At 45.7% G+C, this 19,270-nt stretch overlaps 1 protein-coding gene across 1 annotated transcript in view; it reads right to left on the bottom strand.

Moving 5' to 3' along the window:
- ttk (TTK protein kinase) overlaps positions 1–12,244 on the bottom strand; it is a 45,275-nt gene extending 33,031 nt beyond the window's left edge. The window contains exons 1-6 of the mRNA XM_033020818.1: positions 12,130–12,244; positions 6,987–7,115; positions 6,197–6,422; positions 3,271–3,377; positions 3,021–3,170; positions 2,463–2,580 (exon numbers count right to left, since the gene is read on the bottom strand). Coding sequence (XP_032876709.1) covers positions 2,463–2,580; positions 3,021–3,170; positions 3,271–3,377; positions 6,197–6,422; positions 6,987–7,113 — 728 coding nt within the window. The 5' untranslated portion in view covers positions 7,114–7,115; positions 12,130–12,244. The remainder of the gene's footprint in view (positions 1–2,462; positions 2,581–3,020; positions 3,171–3,270; positions 3,378–6,196; positions 6,423–6,986; positions 7,116–12,129) is intronic.
- Positions 12,245–19,270: the final 7,026 nt, after the last annotated feature.

The following is a 19,270-nucleotide window of genomic DNA, read 5'->3' as shown; positions in this document are numbered from 1 at the left end:
ACAATCCTGCCTTGGTCACCAATTCAAAAACACTCACATCAATTTGGTGAGACATGATCTCCCACAACTAAAACAATGCTGACTATTCTTAATCATCCTTGCATTTCCATTTAAAAATAAATCCTGTCCCTTAAAATCCCTCCAGTTCTTTCCCAGCACTGATCCAAGGCTCACCAGCCTGTAGGTCTCTGGTCTGTTTGCGCACCCATTCAGAAAAAAAGTAAATATTAGCGATGTTCAATTGTTCAATTACCTCACCAATGGCCAACAAAAATAAATGCCTCGGCAATCACCTCCTTGCTTCCCAAAATGAGATACAAAAGAGAGCAATATTTCCTTTAAGCGAACCTGATCTTATCTTTTATATACTTTGACAAGAAAGGGAGCTGCCAATAGGTTTATATTAGAGATATCACAACAATAATATAATAATAATATATCTTTTATTGTCATTGCACGTCAGTGCAACGAGATTTAGTAATATTGTATTACAATATTGTAAGCACAATATCAAATAAAAGCAGCTTAAGGAACTCAGCAGGTCGAGCAGCATCTGTGAAGTGAAATGGACAGTAGGAACAGGATCCAGTGGGAGGAGTGCATGGGTGGTGGATAGATGGTTAGTTGGAGAAAAGAGAAAGAATCACAGCAATAGAGGGCTTGGAAGGTATTGTGGGAAGACAAGGGAATGTGAATAATCAGGTGTGAATATCCTGAAATTGTTCACGCTGTTGGGTTGTAGACTACACAAATGGAATAGGAGTTGCATTGGGCTTCAGCCTTGCAGTGGAGGCAGAGGACAGACAAGTCAATGTGGGAATGCAAAGATGATAAATGGCTGGCAATCGGGAAACCGAGATGTCACAGTGGATAGATCACAGGTCCTTAGCAGTCACGTATTCCTTTGGTGTCATCAACGCAGAGGTCACATCAATAACAACAAATGCAATAAACAAGATTGGGGTATTTCTCTCTCTCTCTCTCTCTCTGAAGGGCTGCTTGGGTCCCTGGATGAAAGCGAGGGAGGAGGTGTAGAGCCAAGTGTTACACTTCCTACAGTTGCAGAAGTGTTCGAGGAGAGGAAGTGTTGGGCAAACCAGAGAGTCACAGTGACTGAGAGCAATCACTGCAGAAAGCAGAAATAGAAAGTCAGGGATAAAGATGCGATAGGTAAAAACAAAGAACTGGAGCTCAATGGTTCCGGCTCCATCATGAAAGGGCATACAGATCCTTCTTCAGATTGATGGATAGAGTGGAGATTCCAGAATGATAGCCGAGTGTTTGGAGGAAAGCAGGCTGGCTAGGTTGATGTGAGAAATGGATGCTCACCAGGGTGTTACTTGAAATTGGGGAATTCACTGTTCATACCATTGGATTGTATGCTACCCTAGCAGAATGTAAGGTGCTGTTCTAATAATTTGTGTCTGGCCTCAATCTGACACTGAAAGAGACCCTAAGGTTGGTATGGGAAAGGGAAGGGTGTTAATATGGTTAGCAACTGTGTGCTCCACAAGGCCCTGATGGGCAGTGGCAAGCATTTAGCAAAACGGACACCTAATCAACACTTGGTCTTGCCAATGTAAAGGAGGCCAGACCAGGAGCACCAAATGTAGTACACTGGGTTGAAAACGTTGGACATGAATCCTTGTCTCACCTGGAAAGGCTGCTGGGGTGCTTTTGTAGGAAATGACAGAAAGTGCAGGGACAGGTGTTACTTCTCCTGCAGTTATACAAAAAAAGTGTTTGAGATGGGGCAGAGGGTGCAGTCAGCACAGAAAGCAAAGAAGAGTGGGGACGGGAAGACATGACTGGCGGTAGGTCACATTGAGGGCGTGGAGATGTCAGAGAATGTGACGGATGAGGCTGGTGGAACGAAGGACGAGGAGCAGGGGAACTTTATCCTTGTACCATTTGGGGAGAAGGGAAGCTTCCTTCTCACATCTATCACATCGATTTACATCCCCTTTCCCAATTCTATCTGTCCATCATCAACACAATCCTCCCATTGGAACCTTCCCCCCACCCTTCCCCCCTAGATATTCGCATCTGCCACCATCCCTTATTCAGTTCTATTTTTCACCTTCCTTGCAGACTGTTAATTGCCAAACAACCCCTCCTCCGTGTCCACCTATCACTTGCTAGCTCGTTTCACCCCCATCCCCACCTCTTTATACTGACTACTTTCTTCTCTCTTTTAGTCTAGATGAAGGGCCTCAACCCAAATTGTTGACGATTTATCTCCCTCTACAGATGTTGCCTGACCACATCGAATTCCTCCAGCAGCTCACCTGTTTCTTTGCTACAGATTCCAACTTCTGAAATCTCTTGTACCTGTAATATCGTAAATATTCTGTCCATTTACCAGCTTAATCCACAGACCAGAAAAATTCCACTAGCATACTCAAGCCCAAAAATATCCTAACCAAATAATTTTAAAAGTAGAAATGAGACAGATATTCAACCTCAGTGATGAAATGGGATCGATGAGTAATTCTCCAGGGCTATCACCGTACATCTTGATCTTGGTAATTGCAACATTTCCCGCTGATAACAAGCTTGGAGTTGTTTTACTCACAGGTACTGTGAAGGGTAAAAAAAGTACTTGTAAGATATATATACACATATTAAAAGTGGGGATTTCTACCCAAGACTTGCGTTATTTACATTAGCTTTTAAAACAAGTTGTTCATCAACAGGCATGGTTTTGTCTTATGAAAAGCAATGCTATATTCACATGCATGGAAAAAAAAGCATTTACTCTAAATTCTTCCTCAAAATAGTACGTATATTTTCTGTCACACTTGTTCAATAAAATATTATCTCTGCTGTGATTTTGATCACATTCTTGCAACATTTGAATCAAGAGGTGGAGACAAATTGTGTAATTACAATATATCACATTCACACATGCATGATCCACAAAATACTCAAAATGTTTTGAAATACCAGAAAAGAGCATTGTGTCTTTTCATGTTGATTTACATTTCCTTTCTCTTGCATTCCCAAAATAATCAACACACCTGATATATTTTCTTTATCCCAATCATCAGATAATGCAAGTTGCACTTTCCCCTGATTTAAGTTTTGAACAGCAACTTCCAACAGCTCTAGTGGTTTTGCTTTGACATCCAGTGCTTTCTGAAGAATGCTTCTACACTTCCGTACAGAGCCTGACAAAAGACAATAACTTATGAGAACTTTCACTTCTCATAAAACTATAACACACTATTATTAACATATCTCAATAATAAAACTGGAATGAATACAGACCTTGATCTAGCTCAAATTGCGCATATGTTACATGCACAAAAGCAAACTTCTTGCAATTAATTCGAGCCAGATTGAACTGCTCCTGTGCTTCATCCACATCCACAAAGCTGAAGGAGAGAAAGGAGAGTAGAATTTCTTAAGCGCTTACATAAAAGACAGAAATAAAATTGAAATCTATCTTAATTCTTTTCTTAATTGATCTTAATCAATTTCCTAACTTTTATTTTCTGGAGGACACAAGATTAATGGCTATTTGCATTTTGACATTTTCATGCCTATTCAGTGCTCATTCTAAATACTTTTCATGACCATTTAGATTTTGATAGAAAAATAATATTTGTTATTACATAACAGAATACAAGTAACTTTATGATTGTGCACATATTGGAGCTACAATGTGTTCCTCACTCCAAGAATGATCCACACACCTGTCACGTTTCAGTTTTAATGCACATTTTATTCAAATAGTCAATATATCCATGTACTCATGTACCCTATGGTAGTAAATATAAGAATAGTTATGTGAATTCATATTTAAATATTATTTTTTCCCCTTCACCCAATTTTCATCTTTTGATGTGTAGGAAGGAACTGCAGAACTGCTGGTTTACACCAAAGATACACAAAAAGCTAGAGTAACTCAGTGGGACAGGCAGCATCTCTGGATAGAAGGAATGAGTAACGTTTTGGGTCCAGACCTTTCTTCAGACAGTCGGGGGAAAGGGAGACCCAGAGATATGGAAGGGTAAGGCATGAAAAGAGACATCAAAGAGGATGAACTTCAAGGAAAATGTAAAATAGATCATTGTTAGCTAGGGGAAGTTGACAATGAAGCATTCACAGATAACATTTTATAAAGGGGACAGTCCGACTGGTCAGAGAGCAAGGATGAGGGAGGAATGGATAGAGGGAAAGCCGCCGATAACATTTTATAAAGGGGACAGTCCGACTGGTCAGAGAGCAAGGATGAGGGAGGAATGGATAGAGGGAAAGCCGCCGCCACCCTCGCCTGGCAGTGTGTCACCGGTTCCTGCGCCTGCCGTGGTGCGCACACGGGCTGGTCGTGTCGTTCGTCCCCCTGTTCGTTTCGTTCCTCCGTTTTTTTTTGGGGGGGGGGGGGGGTCCTGCGGCAGTTCCGGGGAGTAAGGTGCCCAGCTACGAAGATAAGAGCTGGGATTTTTGGCGCAAGACCAGTCTTCAATCTCTCACTGAAGAGTAGTGTGCTGTGCTCATTAAAGCCTTTGCAGAATTTGCCTGGCTCCTCACCTTCATTCCGGGCTCTCTCATGCACCCGCTACACCGTATATATGGCCAAACGTCTTTTAAAAGTCATAATTATATCCACTTCTGGAGCTTCCTCTGGCAACTCATTCCATATATAGACTATCCAGAGTGATAATGTTGCCCAATATCAAGGGAGAACGTACAAATTCTGTACAGACAGCACCCGTAGTTAGGATGAAACCCTGCTCTCTGGCGCCGTAAGGTGGCACCTCTACCCCAGCGCCACCATGCTGCCCTTCAGCCGCCTATCAATTTTATTCATTGAAATTAAGCGACAGTTATCTATTCATATAATTCTTCTTATCTGTCATCAACAGGCATGAGACAGGAAAATCTGAAAAAAGAGGAATAGAGATGGGGGTCCATGCAGAAACTTTTTAATCATTGTACCTTGAAATGACTGTTTTCTTGCCTGTTTAAAAGGTTTTTTTTAAATTGTTCCTAAAATAACACATCTTACTTGATTGTCACCTTAATTTACACAGAAAATTTGTGATAATCATACCTTAAAATGACACCAACTCCTTGCTTGTTTACACTTAAGTCACAGGGAAAATATTTTATATTACACCTACACTTACTTGTAACATGATACCTGTTCCTTGTTTACTCTAATTAGAGAGAAGTATCCTTTACACAGGAAATTTTTGATAATTGTTTGATAATTATACCTTGAAATGACACAATTTTCTTGCTTGTTTACCCTTAATTGATACTGTAATTTTTTTAAATTATACCTTACTATAAGACATTTTACCTGATTGAATCAGGTAAAAAATAAAAGTGTAGTGTCTATGACATACAGACTCTTGAATGGAGTGTGAGCATTGTGTACGTAACTCTGTGCTCCCCGCCCCAACCCCGGTACGGTAGGCCTAGGGGACAGTGGGGAAAACCGATTCTCTTTGTGCGGAGCCGAGCACTAGCTGTAGAGATGCGCTTGCAAAGACGATTAGCCCGCACCCATGTACACGCTTTCCACTAAAATTGACAGCGGATTTCCACGGTGATCGGCAGTGGCTCACTGTCTTGCGGAAAGATTCAATTTGATTGTCACATGTACCAATTAAGGTACAGCGAAATTTGAGTTACCATAACATAAACATCCACCACTGTGGAGTCAATATTCCTCATTGTGATGGAAGGCAATAAAGTTCAGTCATCTTCCTCCTTTGTTCACCGCTGGTGGGGGCCTTTCAACAGGGCCGTTGCTGATGGTCCGTTCAATCCCTCTCGTATTTTGATCCATCTCGATGCCGGAGTTTCGATCATTCCAACGAGAGGGCTTGAACAGCGCAGAATACTCCGCGGCATGGAGCTCCCGAGTCGGCCACTTCGTACCGGAGACCGCTGCTTCACGATGTTAAAGTCCACAGGCCCCGCGGTAGGAGCTCCTACAATGGCGATCCTCGGCAAAAGATCCCAGGCTCCGCGATGGTAAATCCAGGTCGGATTTAGACAGGTTTTTTTTTTTTTTTTTTTATTTTAAACAGAATTTCGAAAATCCCCAGAGAAATCTCATGGGCATCAATCTATTCATTTAAGACTAAACAAGCATGCATTAAATGATTTTGATGGCATAAAAAGGTCATGAGATTTATGTATTCCATTTTATTGAAATGCAATAAACAAAAGTACTTACCTTTTAAGTTTTGCAAAAGATATCAAGATGCGAGCATAACATTCATTTGTATGATGCTTCTCCACTGACAAGGCAGCAACCGCATCATCATACAACTCTATAAGCCTATTTAATAAGCTCTCATTAGTTTGTGGATCACCCATCTTTTCCACCTTCTGTAGATACGACAGCCAATCCTCTGGAAAGTTTCCATCAGCAATAATTCGTTTAATTGTGCCAGTGTGATCTGTTGCAAAGTAGAATGCAATATTTCATTATAACATATCGAAGATAGACACAAAGCTCAGGAGTAATTCAGCGGGACATGCAGCATCTCTAGAGAAAAAGGATGGATGACATTTTGGGTCAGAGTCCTTCTTCTGACATAGATTGACAGTAAAGATTAAAAAATGTATGAAAAGATAATTTAAACATCAAAGACACTGTAATCATCTAAGCAAGAAGACTCAGGCTGAGATTTTATGCTAGATGTTTTAGTATCACAGCACTGGAGAAACATTGAAATTATCTTGTCTAAATTGTCTCTGGCTGCATATACCTCTAACACAGGTTTTTCATAAGAATTGTAATATATCACAGGCTGATAAACAATTTAAATCCAAGTAAAGGCTTATCATTTATGGCACATTATCTATACAATGTTACAATTACAATACCTTTTCTAATTTAAGTTCTATATGGAGGAGGGTAACATGTGGAGGATGTTCAATTCATAATGCAGTTCGCTGTTTTTCCATTTATACAAAGTTAATACTTTCATAATTTAAAGAAGAGGTGTGCTGCACTGTACCTGTAATTTCCAAATTAGATTTCAACTCTTCAGTTCTGTTTGCTTCCTCAAATTGTGTTCGAAGATATGCCAGTCGACTGTTAAGGCGAGCAAGTCGCATTCTTGAGTCATTCATTTCATCCTCCATCACTTCAAGCAAAGAAAGTGAGAAGCTTTAATGATTAGTTCGAAAGTAACAATGTTGCACGATAAGTATCTATTTAATAGTTATTCCAGAATATTCCAACAAATAGTCACATTAAAAAATATCATATATGCATCAATATTATCCTCTCTTGTGAGAAAATGCACATTGTAATGAGATGCACTAAAATCTCAATAATATAACATATCCTACTTTCTACCTGAATTATTTGTAATCTAGCATTCAATTATAATGAACAGACATTAAACATTTGAAGTTAAAAATAATGATAAAAGTTTCAACCGTTGGATCTTTTCTGCATTGCCACCATGACATGATTATAAGAACAAAGGAACAAATTTTCTCTTGCTGCACAAGAAAACATACATTCAACGTTGGTGAATGGTGCAAAGTACATATAATTTGTAATCTCAGATATCCAGAGTGGGGAAATGGAACAAGCAGCAATGAATCTCATAAAATAGGAGCAAGAAAAATTCAAAGGAAAAAAAAAAGGAATGTTACAGAAACTCTAATAAGCAAGATAACATTCACAAGGAAAAAATGAACACGAGTACAAAATCTACATCAGCATTGTAAGGGAACTAGGGTTTGCAATATATCTAGTTATTAATCTATTGAATTATTACAATCATTCTGCTACTGTCAATTGTCCAGCACAGGCACACAAATGAAAAATTATAATTGTTGTTCTAATGCAATGTCATTCAAAAATCCATCAAAAAAAGTCAATTGACGGAAGAACACCAGAGAGGGAAAATTCAATGACAGAAAAGGGAAACATTTTCAACTACAAGAGCAGAAACAGGACTTAAATAGCTGGAGTAACAGATTGGAACCTCAATCGCAACACTGCCTGCATATCGCATGGGGCCAGTGGAGGGGGGGTGGGGCATTGGTGCAAGAGAAAGATTTCTGCAAATGGACCAATTGTAATAGGGAACATGGAAAAAAATGTTTCACGTTCCCTATTACATGAGTAAAACAATTGAAATTATGTTTACGGTGTACAGAAACCTTAACAACTTCATGAACCAAAACGTGTGTCATGTTGCATTTTACAAAGAGCCAGCATGAAAGTAATTAATGTAGCTGAATGCAGGCAATATTAAATTCAAGCTGAACACAATGAATTAGCATATTACAAATTCTATTGAAGGGCCTCACGTTAAGTTATAAGCCACCAAGGCGGCTTTACTACAAAGCTCTTACATCAAACCAGTGTAAAAGATGCTTTTAATCAAATTCAAAATGGGAAATTGACATCATCCAGATATTTTGGTTTCTACACCAGGAATATTATCCATAAATATTTTAGTTCATAAAAGCACATCCAAAATTAGTGTATAAGAAATTCAATGCACAAGAGCAGCACGCTTAAGCATCAGAAGCAAGATGGCACGAGGCTCAGTGTGGAGCCTTGGGGATTAACCAGACTAAAAGGATTTATATTTGAACAAAATCCCAAAGGTGATGACCTGCTTCTAAACAACCTGTCTCTCTCATGGGTTGTAGAATCCCATCCCGGGATCTAAATAGCAATTCCAAATAAAAGATTCACATCCACCTCCTCCACTGTATTCATTTCTCCCTTCATGAACTCCTCTACATTGGCGACGCCTGGATAACAGTTTTGCAGTGCCTATGCCCTGTCCTTAACCGCCCTCCCAAGCTACCTGTTGCATATTATTTTTCATCACTACACTGACCTGTTCATCTTCAGCCTCCTCAGGTGAGCCCAACACCTCATTTTATTATCTGCATTGTTTTCTGCAGCTGCAATAGTGCATTCCACACTTTATTTTTCTCTTTGCAATGCATGTTGTACTTGTGTATTATTTGATTGTACTGATGCATAGCATGATTTGCCCAGATAGCATGTAAATAAAGATTTTCCACTGTACCTAATTAAATTACAATATTAAACTAATATCAATAATGCAACCGAATAATCTACAACTCAATGGTACAAGCAAAGAATTATGCAATTCTTTTTTGGTAATCCTTCCCTCAGTTGTGTCTGACTCTACCTTCCATTTCTCCCTGAACCCCGTTCCTACCCACTGCATCTCTCATATTCTTCTCCTCCCAGCTCCTGGATCCATCCGCCCACCACACATAGCAAAAAATAATAATCTGCTGAAGGACTCAACAGCTCAGGCAACATTTGAAGGAAATGGACAATCAACGTTTCCAGTCTTTTTTTCCTGAGAGGGGAAAGGGGTTCAACCTAAAACACTCACTGTTCATTTCCCTCCATACATGCTACCTCCAGCAGATTGTTCCTTGCTCCGATTCCAGTATCTGCACTCGTGTGTCACCATACAGTTCACCTGCAGGCTTTGTCCCTTCTCCCCATCATTCGATTCTGGTCCCATCTGCCTTCACCTCTCCCTTATCACATTCTAGTACTGGTAGCCTTTGCATAATTCACCTGCACCTATATCCACCTTTATCCTGCACCTGCCTCACTTTTTCAATCTTCCATCATCTGTCATCCCCATCCCTCTGGCAACGTCATTGCTTCCTTCCACGGTCTGATCTGGCCACCATTCCTCCCTCTCCTCTCCCATCAATCACCTCTGATTCTTGTCTCACCTCTAGTCTTCTCCTCTTTATACTGACTAGCGCCCCTCTCAACCAGGGCAGGATTGTGGACCAAAATGTAGACGTCCTTCCCCAACTGCCCTGAACGTGCTGCTCAACCCAGTGATTACCTCCAACAGATAGTGCGTTGTCCCGTCAAATGCTTCTCTTTTTTCATAGCCTTTTACACAATTAGTTTCTAAACTGATAAATAGCAATAAAAGAAAACCTTCATAAGAGTGTTATCCAACAAGAATAACCTACAATGGAGACTGTGAGACTACAGATGCAAAAAACAAACTGCTAGAGGAAATTGTGGGGTCAGGAAACATCTGTGGAGAGAAATTAAAACCCTAGCTGTTAAAGTAATATATCTGAAATGCTGACCAAAAGGCATCAATTTATAAAACAAAACGCACCAGGGAAGCTTCTTCCCAGCTGTTATCAGACAACTGAATCACCCTACCACAACCAGAGAGCAGTGCTGAACTACTATCTACGTCTTTGATGACCCTCGGACTATCCTTGATCAGACTTGGTGGCTTTACCCTTACACTAAACATTATTCTATTATCATGTATCTATACACTGTTAACTGATCGATTGTAATCATGCATTCTCTTTCTGCTGGCTGGTTAGCACGCAACAAACAGTTTTTCACTGTAAACAAAACTGGACTGATCTTTTAAGGACAAGCTGTTCAAGAAGGAACTGCAGATGCTGGAAGATCGAAGGTACACAAAAATGCTGGAAAAACTCAGCGGGTGCAGCAGCATCTATGGAGCGAAGGAAATAGGCGACGTTTCGGGCCGAAACCCTTCTTCAGACTGATAGGGGGTGGGGTGGGGGGGGGGGAGAAGGAAGGAAAAAGGGAGGAGGAGGAGCCCGAGGGCGGGGGAGATGGGAGGAGACAGCTCGAGGGTTAAGGAAGGGGAGGAGACAGCAAGGGCTAGCAAAACTGGGAGAATTCAACGTTCATGCCATCGGGACGCAAACAACCCAGGCGGAATATGAGGTGCTGTTCCTCCAATTTCCGGTGTTGCTCACTCTGGCAATGGAGGAGACCCAGGACAGAGGTCGGATTGGCCCAGGACAGAGAGTACGTCGGAAGCACATCTGCAGGCAAGTGGGTTTAAGTTTGGTTGATCGTTACGCATACACAGGTACAGTAAAAAAGCTTTGGTACTCCATGGTACAAAAACTAACAATGTGGCACAAAGACAAAAACAAAGCCTCAAGCTCTCAGTGCAATCAAGGCCGTTTGTAGTTCCCTCCACTGATTCCCTGCATTATCCACATCCCCACCCTCCCACCCCAAGATGTCACCTGATCTGTCAAGTGACTCAAGCACTTTATTTTTCTTCTGTGAACCAGCTTCTACATCTCCTGTCTGAGAACCAGAGGGCATAGGTTTTGGGCAAGGGGGGAAAGATTTGATAGGAATTTGAGGGGTGTCTTTTTCCACACAAGGGATGGTAGGTATATGGGTATACGGAGGAGGTAGCTGAGGCAGGCACTATTGCAACATTTAAGAAACATTTAGACAGGTAAATGGAAAGGACAGGTTTAGAGGGATACGAGTCAAATGCATGCAGGTGGGACTGGTGTAGATGGGACATGTTGGTCGGTGTGGGCAAGTTGGGTCGAAGGATTTGTTTCCACACTGTAAGACTCAAGTCATTAGTACAATCAATACAGTTTGTAGTTCCCTCCAGGTCCCTTAGATTGTCCCCGATCCCGACCCGCAAAGCCGCCGCCTGATACTCCAGCACTTTTGTGAGTGTGTGTGTTTTTTAATTTCGTGATCTGCAGTTCCTTGTGTCTCCTGTGATGTGTAGGAAGGAACCGCGGACGCCGGTTCACACCGAGGATAGACACAAACAATGTTGGGAGCAACTAAGGCAGAAGAGTCTCTGTAGAAAAATGAATAGGTTGACGTTTCTGGACAAGACCCTTCTTCAGACCTCTCCGAGATGGATCGCTTTGAATAACCGAAGGTGCAGGAGGCGGGGAGGAGGAGAAGCAGCAGCCGGTGGCGGGCCGGGGTCACACGTTATACGAGCAGACTCGGTATATATATATATATATATACACGAGCCACTCGGCCCATCAAGTCTACCTCCATCAATCATGGCTGATCTATCTTTCCTTCTCAACCCTATTCTCCTTCCTTCTCCCCGTAACCTGACATCCTTACTGATCAAGAAATATGTCTATCTATCTCTGCTTTAAAAATACCCACTGACTTGGCCAAGTGAACTCAAACCCCGGTGATTCGGGTGCCTGAGCCCCGTGGGCCTCGGCCCAGCTCACACGCCGGTCGGCCGGCCGGCAAGCCTGCAGCCGGGTAGGCTGAATGAATGAATGAATGAGCGAGCGAGCGAGCAGCCACGGTGGCGATGAGCGACTTACCCAGTGAGTGAGGGAAGGAGGGAGGCGGCAACTCCGCCGTTGCTTCACGGTCGCTCGCTCGGTCGGTCGGACATACGACAAACCGCGCCACCAACCGCCCGCGTTCAAAATTACCGCACTTCGCAGCAACGCGCCCTCCCATTGGCTCCGGGCGCGGCCCATGGCGCCCATTGGCCCACGGCCGGCCAATCCCCCGCCCCCTCGCGGGCGGTGCGAGAAGGGGGGGAGGGAAAGGACAAAGATCGTGGGAAAGGGAGGGGAGAATGAAGGGGAGGGAGAGAGGGAAGATAGGAAGGGGAGAGGGTGGGAAAGTGCAGAGCTACCAACTCCCACGCATTGAGCGTGAGAATCACTCATTTCGCGAAATTCTCACACTCTGTCGTGAGAAATTCTGTGATCAACGAGAAATTCAAAACTAATATCAACTGCATGGGCCACGGGTGTTGGAGAGCCGGGGTGGAGGGAGGGATGGAGCGGAGGGGGCTGGCGAGTGTTTGCGGGGCTGGCGAGTCGCTCGCTGCATGGAGCAGTCAGTGCAAGAGTCCCTGCCGTTCGTCGGAAGCGTTGTGCCGCTGCCGTGAGTATCTGTGCCGAATTCACCCTGGTGATGGGCATTAACCAGGCTGTGGCTCGGTGCATCCTGGAGGACAACCAGTGGCTGCTGGAAGTAAGTACCAAGCACTGAGTACAGGGCCGGATTTAGATGAAGAGAGGCCCTAAGCTATTTCACTTGTGAGCCCCTCCCAATCCCCCACCCCCACGACTAGTCAAGTCAAGTTTATTCGTCACATACGCATACGAAATGTGTAGTGAAATGAAAAGTGGCAATGCTTGCAGATTGTGCAAAAAAAACTACAAAACAGAATGGAACAAAATCACAAAATTCACATATTACAAATTTGTGGGAGGAAAAAAGAGAAAAAAACAGCAATTTTAAAAAGACGCCACACAACAGTAAATTGGTACAGTAAGTTATTCCCTGGTGAGATTGGAGTTTACAGTCCTAATGGCCTGTGGGAAGAAGCTCCTTATCCTCTCCGTTTTCACAGCATGGCAACGGAGGTGTTTGCCTGACCGTAGCAGCTGGAACAGTCTGTTGCTGAGGTGGAAGGGGTCCCCCATGATCTTGTTGGCCCTGGATTTGCACCTTCTGATGTATAGTTCCTGCAGGAAGGCGAGTGAAATTCCCATAGGTTCAAAGGTTATTTATTGGTCACATACACCTAGGTGTAGTGAAATGCTTCTTGCCAATGCTTCGGCCGAACGCACTACTCTCTGCAGAGCCTTCTTGTCCTGAGCAGAGCAGTTTCAAAACCAAATTGTGATGTTTCCGGACAAGATGCTTTCAACAGCCATTGAGTAGAAGCACTGGAGGATCCTCCAAGACACTCTGAATTTCCTCAATTGCCTGAGGTGGTAAAGGCGCTGCCTTGCCTTACTCACCACTGCGGCAGCATGTGATGTCCATGTCAGATCCTCTGACTTGTGGACTCCCAGGTATTTAAAGCAGCTCACCCTATCCATAGTATCCCCATTTATCTTCAATGGTGTGTACATCCTCGGATGTTGTGCCCTCCTAAAGTCCATGATCAGTTCCTTCGTTTTTTTGACATTCAATAGGAGGCTGTTTTCTTGACACCAGAATGCCAGATCAGCCACCTCCTCCCGGTAGGCCTTCTCATCGTTATCGGAGATCAGGCCCACCATCACAGTGTCATCAGCAAACTTGATTATAGAGTTGGAGCTGAACCTAGCCACACAGTCATGTGTGTACAGGGAGTACAGTAGGGGGCTGAGGACGCAACCCTGGGGGTATCCTGTGCTAAGGGTGAGGGACTTTGATGTATTTCCTCCCATCTTGACTACTGGGGCCTGACGGTGAGAAAGTCCAGGCACACAGGGGGGTGTTGAGCCCTATTCCAGCAGCTTCTCAGCAATTCTGGTGGGGACTATCGTGTTGAAGGCTGAACTGAAGTCTAGGAACAGCATCCTCACATAGCCCCCCTTCAAGCTGTCAAGGTGAGAGAGAGCGGTGTGCACAACCTGGTAGACCGCATAGTCCGTGGATCTGTTTGGACGGTATGCGAATTGTAGCGGGTCCATGTTGCGAGGGAGGAAGGCGCAGATGTGTTTCTTGAACAGCCTCTCAAAGCATTTCATGGCTACTGAGGTGAGGGCCACTGAACGGTAGTCATTCAGACAAGCTGGGGAGGCATTTTTTGGTACAGGTACAATGATGAATGTTTTGAAGCAGGCAGGGACCACGGACCTGGCCAGGGAGAGGTTGAATATTGTAGTGAGCACCAGAACTAGCTGCGTAGCACAAGACATAAGTACTCGCTCCGAGATGCCATCTGGGCCTACAGCTTTCCTCGTGTTCACCTGTGACAGGGCCCTTCTCATGTTGTGCTCGGACTACAAGAATGTATTGTATGCGATGGACCTCCCTTCAGCTTCGTTAGCCAGCACGCTGGCAGTGTTGTCGTTAGCCGGCAAACCTGGGGTGATGTTGCCCGACTTGAAACGAGCGTAGGAGTTCAGGTCATCAGCTAGGGAGGTGCCAGCACTTCCGGTTGAGGGGGGGCTGCTCCGGTAGTTGGTTACAGTACGTAGCCCCTGCCACAGGCGTCTGGTGTCCTGCTGCTCCATCTGTGACTCCATCTGAGGACCATGGCTACCGGACAGTGACAGTGTGACACTTATAGATCCAACTGTATGTTGTCATTAAACAAAGGTACACAAAAATGCTGGAGAAACTCAGCGGGTGCAGCAGCATCTATGGAGCGAAGGAAAGGCGACGTTTCGGGCCGAAACCCTTCTTCAGACTGATGGGGGATGGGGGGGAGAAGGAAGGAAAAAGGGAGGAGGAGGAGCCCGAGGGTGGGGGGATGGGAGGGGACAGCTCGAGGGTTAAGGAAGGGGAGGAGACAGCAAGGGCTAGCAAAACTGGGAGAATTCAACGTTCATGCCATCCGGACGCAAGCAACCCAGGCGGAATATGAGGTGCTGTTCCTCCAATTTCCGGTGTTGCTCGCTCTGGCAATGGAGGAGACCCAGGACAGAGAGGTCGGATTGGGAATGGGAGGGGGAGTTGAAGTGCTGAGCCACCGGGAGTTCAGGTAGGTTATTGCGGACTGAGCGGAGGTGTTCGGCGAAACGATCGCCCAACCTCCGCTTAGTCTCCCCGATGTAAATCAGCTGACATCTAGAGCAGCGGATGCAGTAGATGAGGTTGGAGGAGATACAGGTGAACCTTTGTCGCACCTGGAACGACTGCTTGGGTCCTTGAATGGAGTCGAGGGGGGAGGTGAAGGGACAGGTGTTGCATTTGTTGCGGTTGCAACGGAAAGTGCCCGGGGAGGGGGTGGTACGGGAGGGAAGGGAAGAATTGACAAGGGAGTTGCGGAGGGAGCGGTCTTTGCGGAAGGCAGACATAGGGGGAGATGGGAAGATGTGGCGAGTGGTGGGGTCACGTTGGAGGTGGCGGAAATGGCGGAGGATTATTTGTTGTATTTGCCGGCTGGTGGGGTGAAAGGTGAGGACTAGGGGGACTCTGCCCTTGTTGCGAGTGCGGGGATGGGGAGAGAGAGCAGTTCCCTGAAGAACGAGGACATTTCCGATGCCCTGGTGTGGAACGTCTCATCCTGGGAGCAGATGCGGCGTACGCGGAGGAATTGGGAGTAGGGGATGGAGTCTTTACAGGGGGCAGGGTGGGAGGACGTGTAGTCCAGATAGCCATGTGAGTCAGTTGGTTTGTAGTGTATGTCGGTCAGAAGTCTGTCCCCTGCGATGGAGATGGTGAGGTCAAGGAATGGTAGGGAAGTGTCGGAAATGGTCCAGGTGTATTGGAGTGCCGGATGGAAGTTGGTGGTGAAGTAGATGAAGTCAGTCAGTTGTGTGTGGGTGCAGGAGGTGGCCCCAAAGCAGTCGTCAATGTAACGGAGGTAGAGGTCGGGGATGGGGCCCTGGTAGTATTGAACAAGGATTGTTCAACGTACCCGACAAAGAGGCAGGCGTAGCTGGGGCCCATGCGTGTGCCCATAGCTACGCCTTGTGTTTGGAGGAAATGGGAGGAGTCAAACGTAAAGTTGTTGAGGGTGAGGACCAACTCTGCTAGGCGGAGGAGGGTGTCAGTGACTGGGTATAGGTTGCTCCTCTGGTCGAGGAAGAACCGGAGGGCTTTGAGGCCATCCTGGTGGGGGTTGGAGGTGTAGAGTGACTGGACATCCATGGTGAAGATGAGGGGGTGAGGGCCTAGAGAGTGGAATGCGCGGAGGCGGCGGAGAGTGTCTGAGGTGTCTAGGACATAGGTGGGAAGGGATTTGACCAAGGGGGATAGTATGGAGTCAAGGTCCATGACTTTTGTCATTAAACAGTGATTCATCGCAGAGCGGGTGATGCCTTACCTGGATCGCCGTTTGAAGCTCTGGAGTGTTGGGCCTGCTGCTTCAACATCATGGAACTGTGGTTTGCAGAGCTCCCAGCCTTGGGCCGCGCTGATTTCAATATCGCGGAGCCCTGAGATCCCTTTGCCGAGGGCCACCAGCATGAATCTCCGCCCAGCTCAGCCTGTGGACTTCGGGAGCCGCGATCTCCGGTAGGAAGTGGCCGATTCGGAAGTCCAAGCCGCTGAGAATGTTCTCCCGTTCCGACGTCAGATGGTGACCCCCAAATACCATTGTACCAATGGCCATGAGGGGGCCCAAGAGGAGGGGGTCCGTTGGAGATGGGAAAAGGGATCATCAATGGGGGCGAGGACTCCTTCCCATGGAAGAACGGTGTGAGGTGGAGGCGATGGGTGAAGAGCTCCAAATCGCGGCGGGCGTGGAACTCATTGAGGTGGGGACGGAGGGGGACAAAGGTGAGGTCTCTGCTGAAGACAGACCGTTCGGTATCTGAGAGGGGGAGATCAGGGGGATGGTGAACACACGACAGGGATGGGGGTTGGGGCCGGAGAAAGGCAGGTGAGTGGTCTGAGGCCGAGGCGATGTCTGGTGGGGGGGGTGGTGGGTGGTCAGGGGGTATGAGGACTGTAGTGTGGGTGGGGAAGAGTTGGGGTCACATGGTTTGAGGGGAATGGGGAAGACCCAGTGGAACAGCCACAGGTTATCAGGGTTAGGGGGACTAGCACTATGACCCAGTGCAGTCAAACTCAGGAGCCGGTTATCCTGGCAGCGTCATAAGATCATACGTGATAGGAGCAGAATTAGGCCATTCGGCCCATTAAGTCTATTCCACCATTCAATCATGGCTGATCTATCTCTCCCGCCTAACCCCATTCTCCTGCCTTCTCCCCATAACCTGTACTAATCAAAGACAATTTTCAGGTTCCAAACACAGTGTTGGTTGAGGTCTGCAAATGAATGCTCTAGCATTGAGTTTCAAGAGTGATGGTTTCCTTGTCCAATATTGAAAGACATCCCCACTCCTGGATGCTGCCATGACTCGAGGGTCTGAGCTATAGTTATTATGGCTGATATATAATGATCAGCCATGATCACATTGAATGGCGGTGCTGGCTTAATGGCCTACTCCTGCACCTATTGCCTATTGAGAGGTTGGGCAGGGTAGGACTGGAGTGCAGGAGGATGTAGGATGATCTTACAGAGGTGTACAAAATCATGAGGGGAATAGATCAGGTAGATGCACAGAGTCTCTTGCCCAGTTCTCTTAGCTTGGTCCAGAGGTACAGTGAAAAGCTTTAGGAGTAAGGGTATCAAGAACCAGAGGGAAGTGGTTTAAGCTGAGGGTGGAATGATTTTATAGGAACCTGAGGGCTAACTTTTCGCACAGAAGGTGGTGGTTATGAGCTGGGACTCAATACCGGAGTGCAGATTTACAAGGATGTTGCAAGGACTCAATGGTCTGAGCTATACGGAGAAGATGAGCAGGCTGGATTCTGGTAGACAAAAGTGCTGGAGAAACTCAGCGTGTGCGGCAGGATCTATGGAGCAAAGGGAATAGGCAACGTTTCGGGCTGAAACCCTTCTTCAGACGTCTGGCTGGACTATTCCCTGGAGAGCAGGTGGATGTGCAGTGATCTTATAGAGGTGCACAAACTCATGAGAAAAGTAAATCGGCCATGTATGGGCCATGGAGTATCTTGCCCCGTGTAATGGGGAATTGAGAACAAGAGGACATAATGGGTTTAAGGTGAGGGGGGGGGAAGATTTAATAGGAACCTGAGGGGTGACTTTTCCATACAAAGGGTGATGGGTGCATTGAACCAGCTGCCGGAGGAGGTAGTTGAGTCAGGTAAGATAGCAAAATTTAACAAACATTTAGACAGGTACATGGATATAACAGGTTTAGAGGGATATGGGCCAAATCGCAGGCAGGTTGTACTGGTCAGCGTGGACTGGTCAAGTTGGACCGAAGTTGACACTCTGCGATGCAGAATTTTAGTTTAGTTTAGAGATACAGCATGGAAACAGATCCTTCGGCCCACTGAGTCCACACCGACCATTAATCGCACGTTCATACTAGTTCTAATATGCCACTTTAGCATTCTGCACATTAGGGACAATTTACAGAGGGCCAATTAACCTACAAAACCAGCAGATCTTTGGGACGTGGGAGGAAACCAGGGGATTTGGAGGAAACCCATGTGGTCACAGGGAGAATGTGCAAACTCCACGCTGACAGTACCCTAGGTCAGGATCGAACCCGGGTCTCTGTTGTGAGTCTCCTCCATGCATGGTTCATTCCACTATTCTCTTTAAGCCACCATTATGTATGAGCCATTGCCTGCACACTAATGCCCCTGTCCCACTTAGGAAACCTGAACGGAAATCTCTGGAGACTTTGCGCCCCACCGAAGGTTTCCGTGCAGTTCCCAGAGGTTGCCGGAGGTTGCAGGTAGTGGAAGCAGGAGAGAGACTGACAAAAACCTCCGGGAACCGCACGGAAACCTTGGGTGGGGCGCAAAGTCTCCAAAGTCTTCAGGTTTCCTAAGTGGGACAGGGGCATTAGGGTAATTTAGAGAAGTCAATTAACCTACAAACCAAAGCACCTGGAGGAATCCTCTTTGGTCACAGGCAAAACGTACAAACACCATGCAGACAGCATCCATGGTCCCGATCGAACCCGGGTCTCTGACGCCATTAAATACAAAATATATATAATTAAAAGCATGTCTGTC

The sequence above is a fragment of the Amblyraja radiata genome, chromosome 5, assembly GCF_010909765.2.
Source record: "Amblyraja radiata isolate CabotCenter1 chromosome 5, sAmbRad1.1.pri, whole genome shotgun sequence".
Taxonomy (NCBI): Eukaryota; Metazoa; Chordata; class Chondrichthyes; order Rajiformes; family Rajidae; genus Amblyraja; species Amblyraja radiata.
The sequence above is the reverse complement of the archived record's forward strand: the minus strand, read 5'-3'. Positions and strand labels throughout refer to the sequence as shown.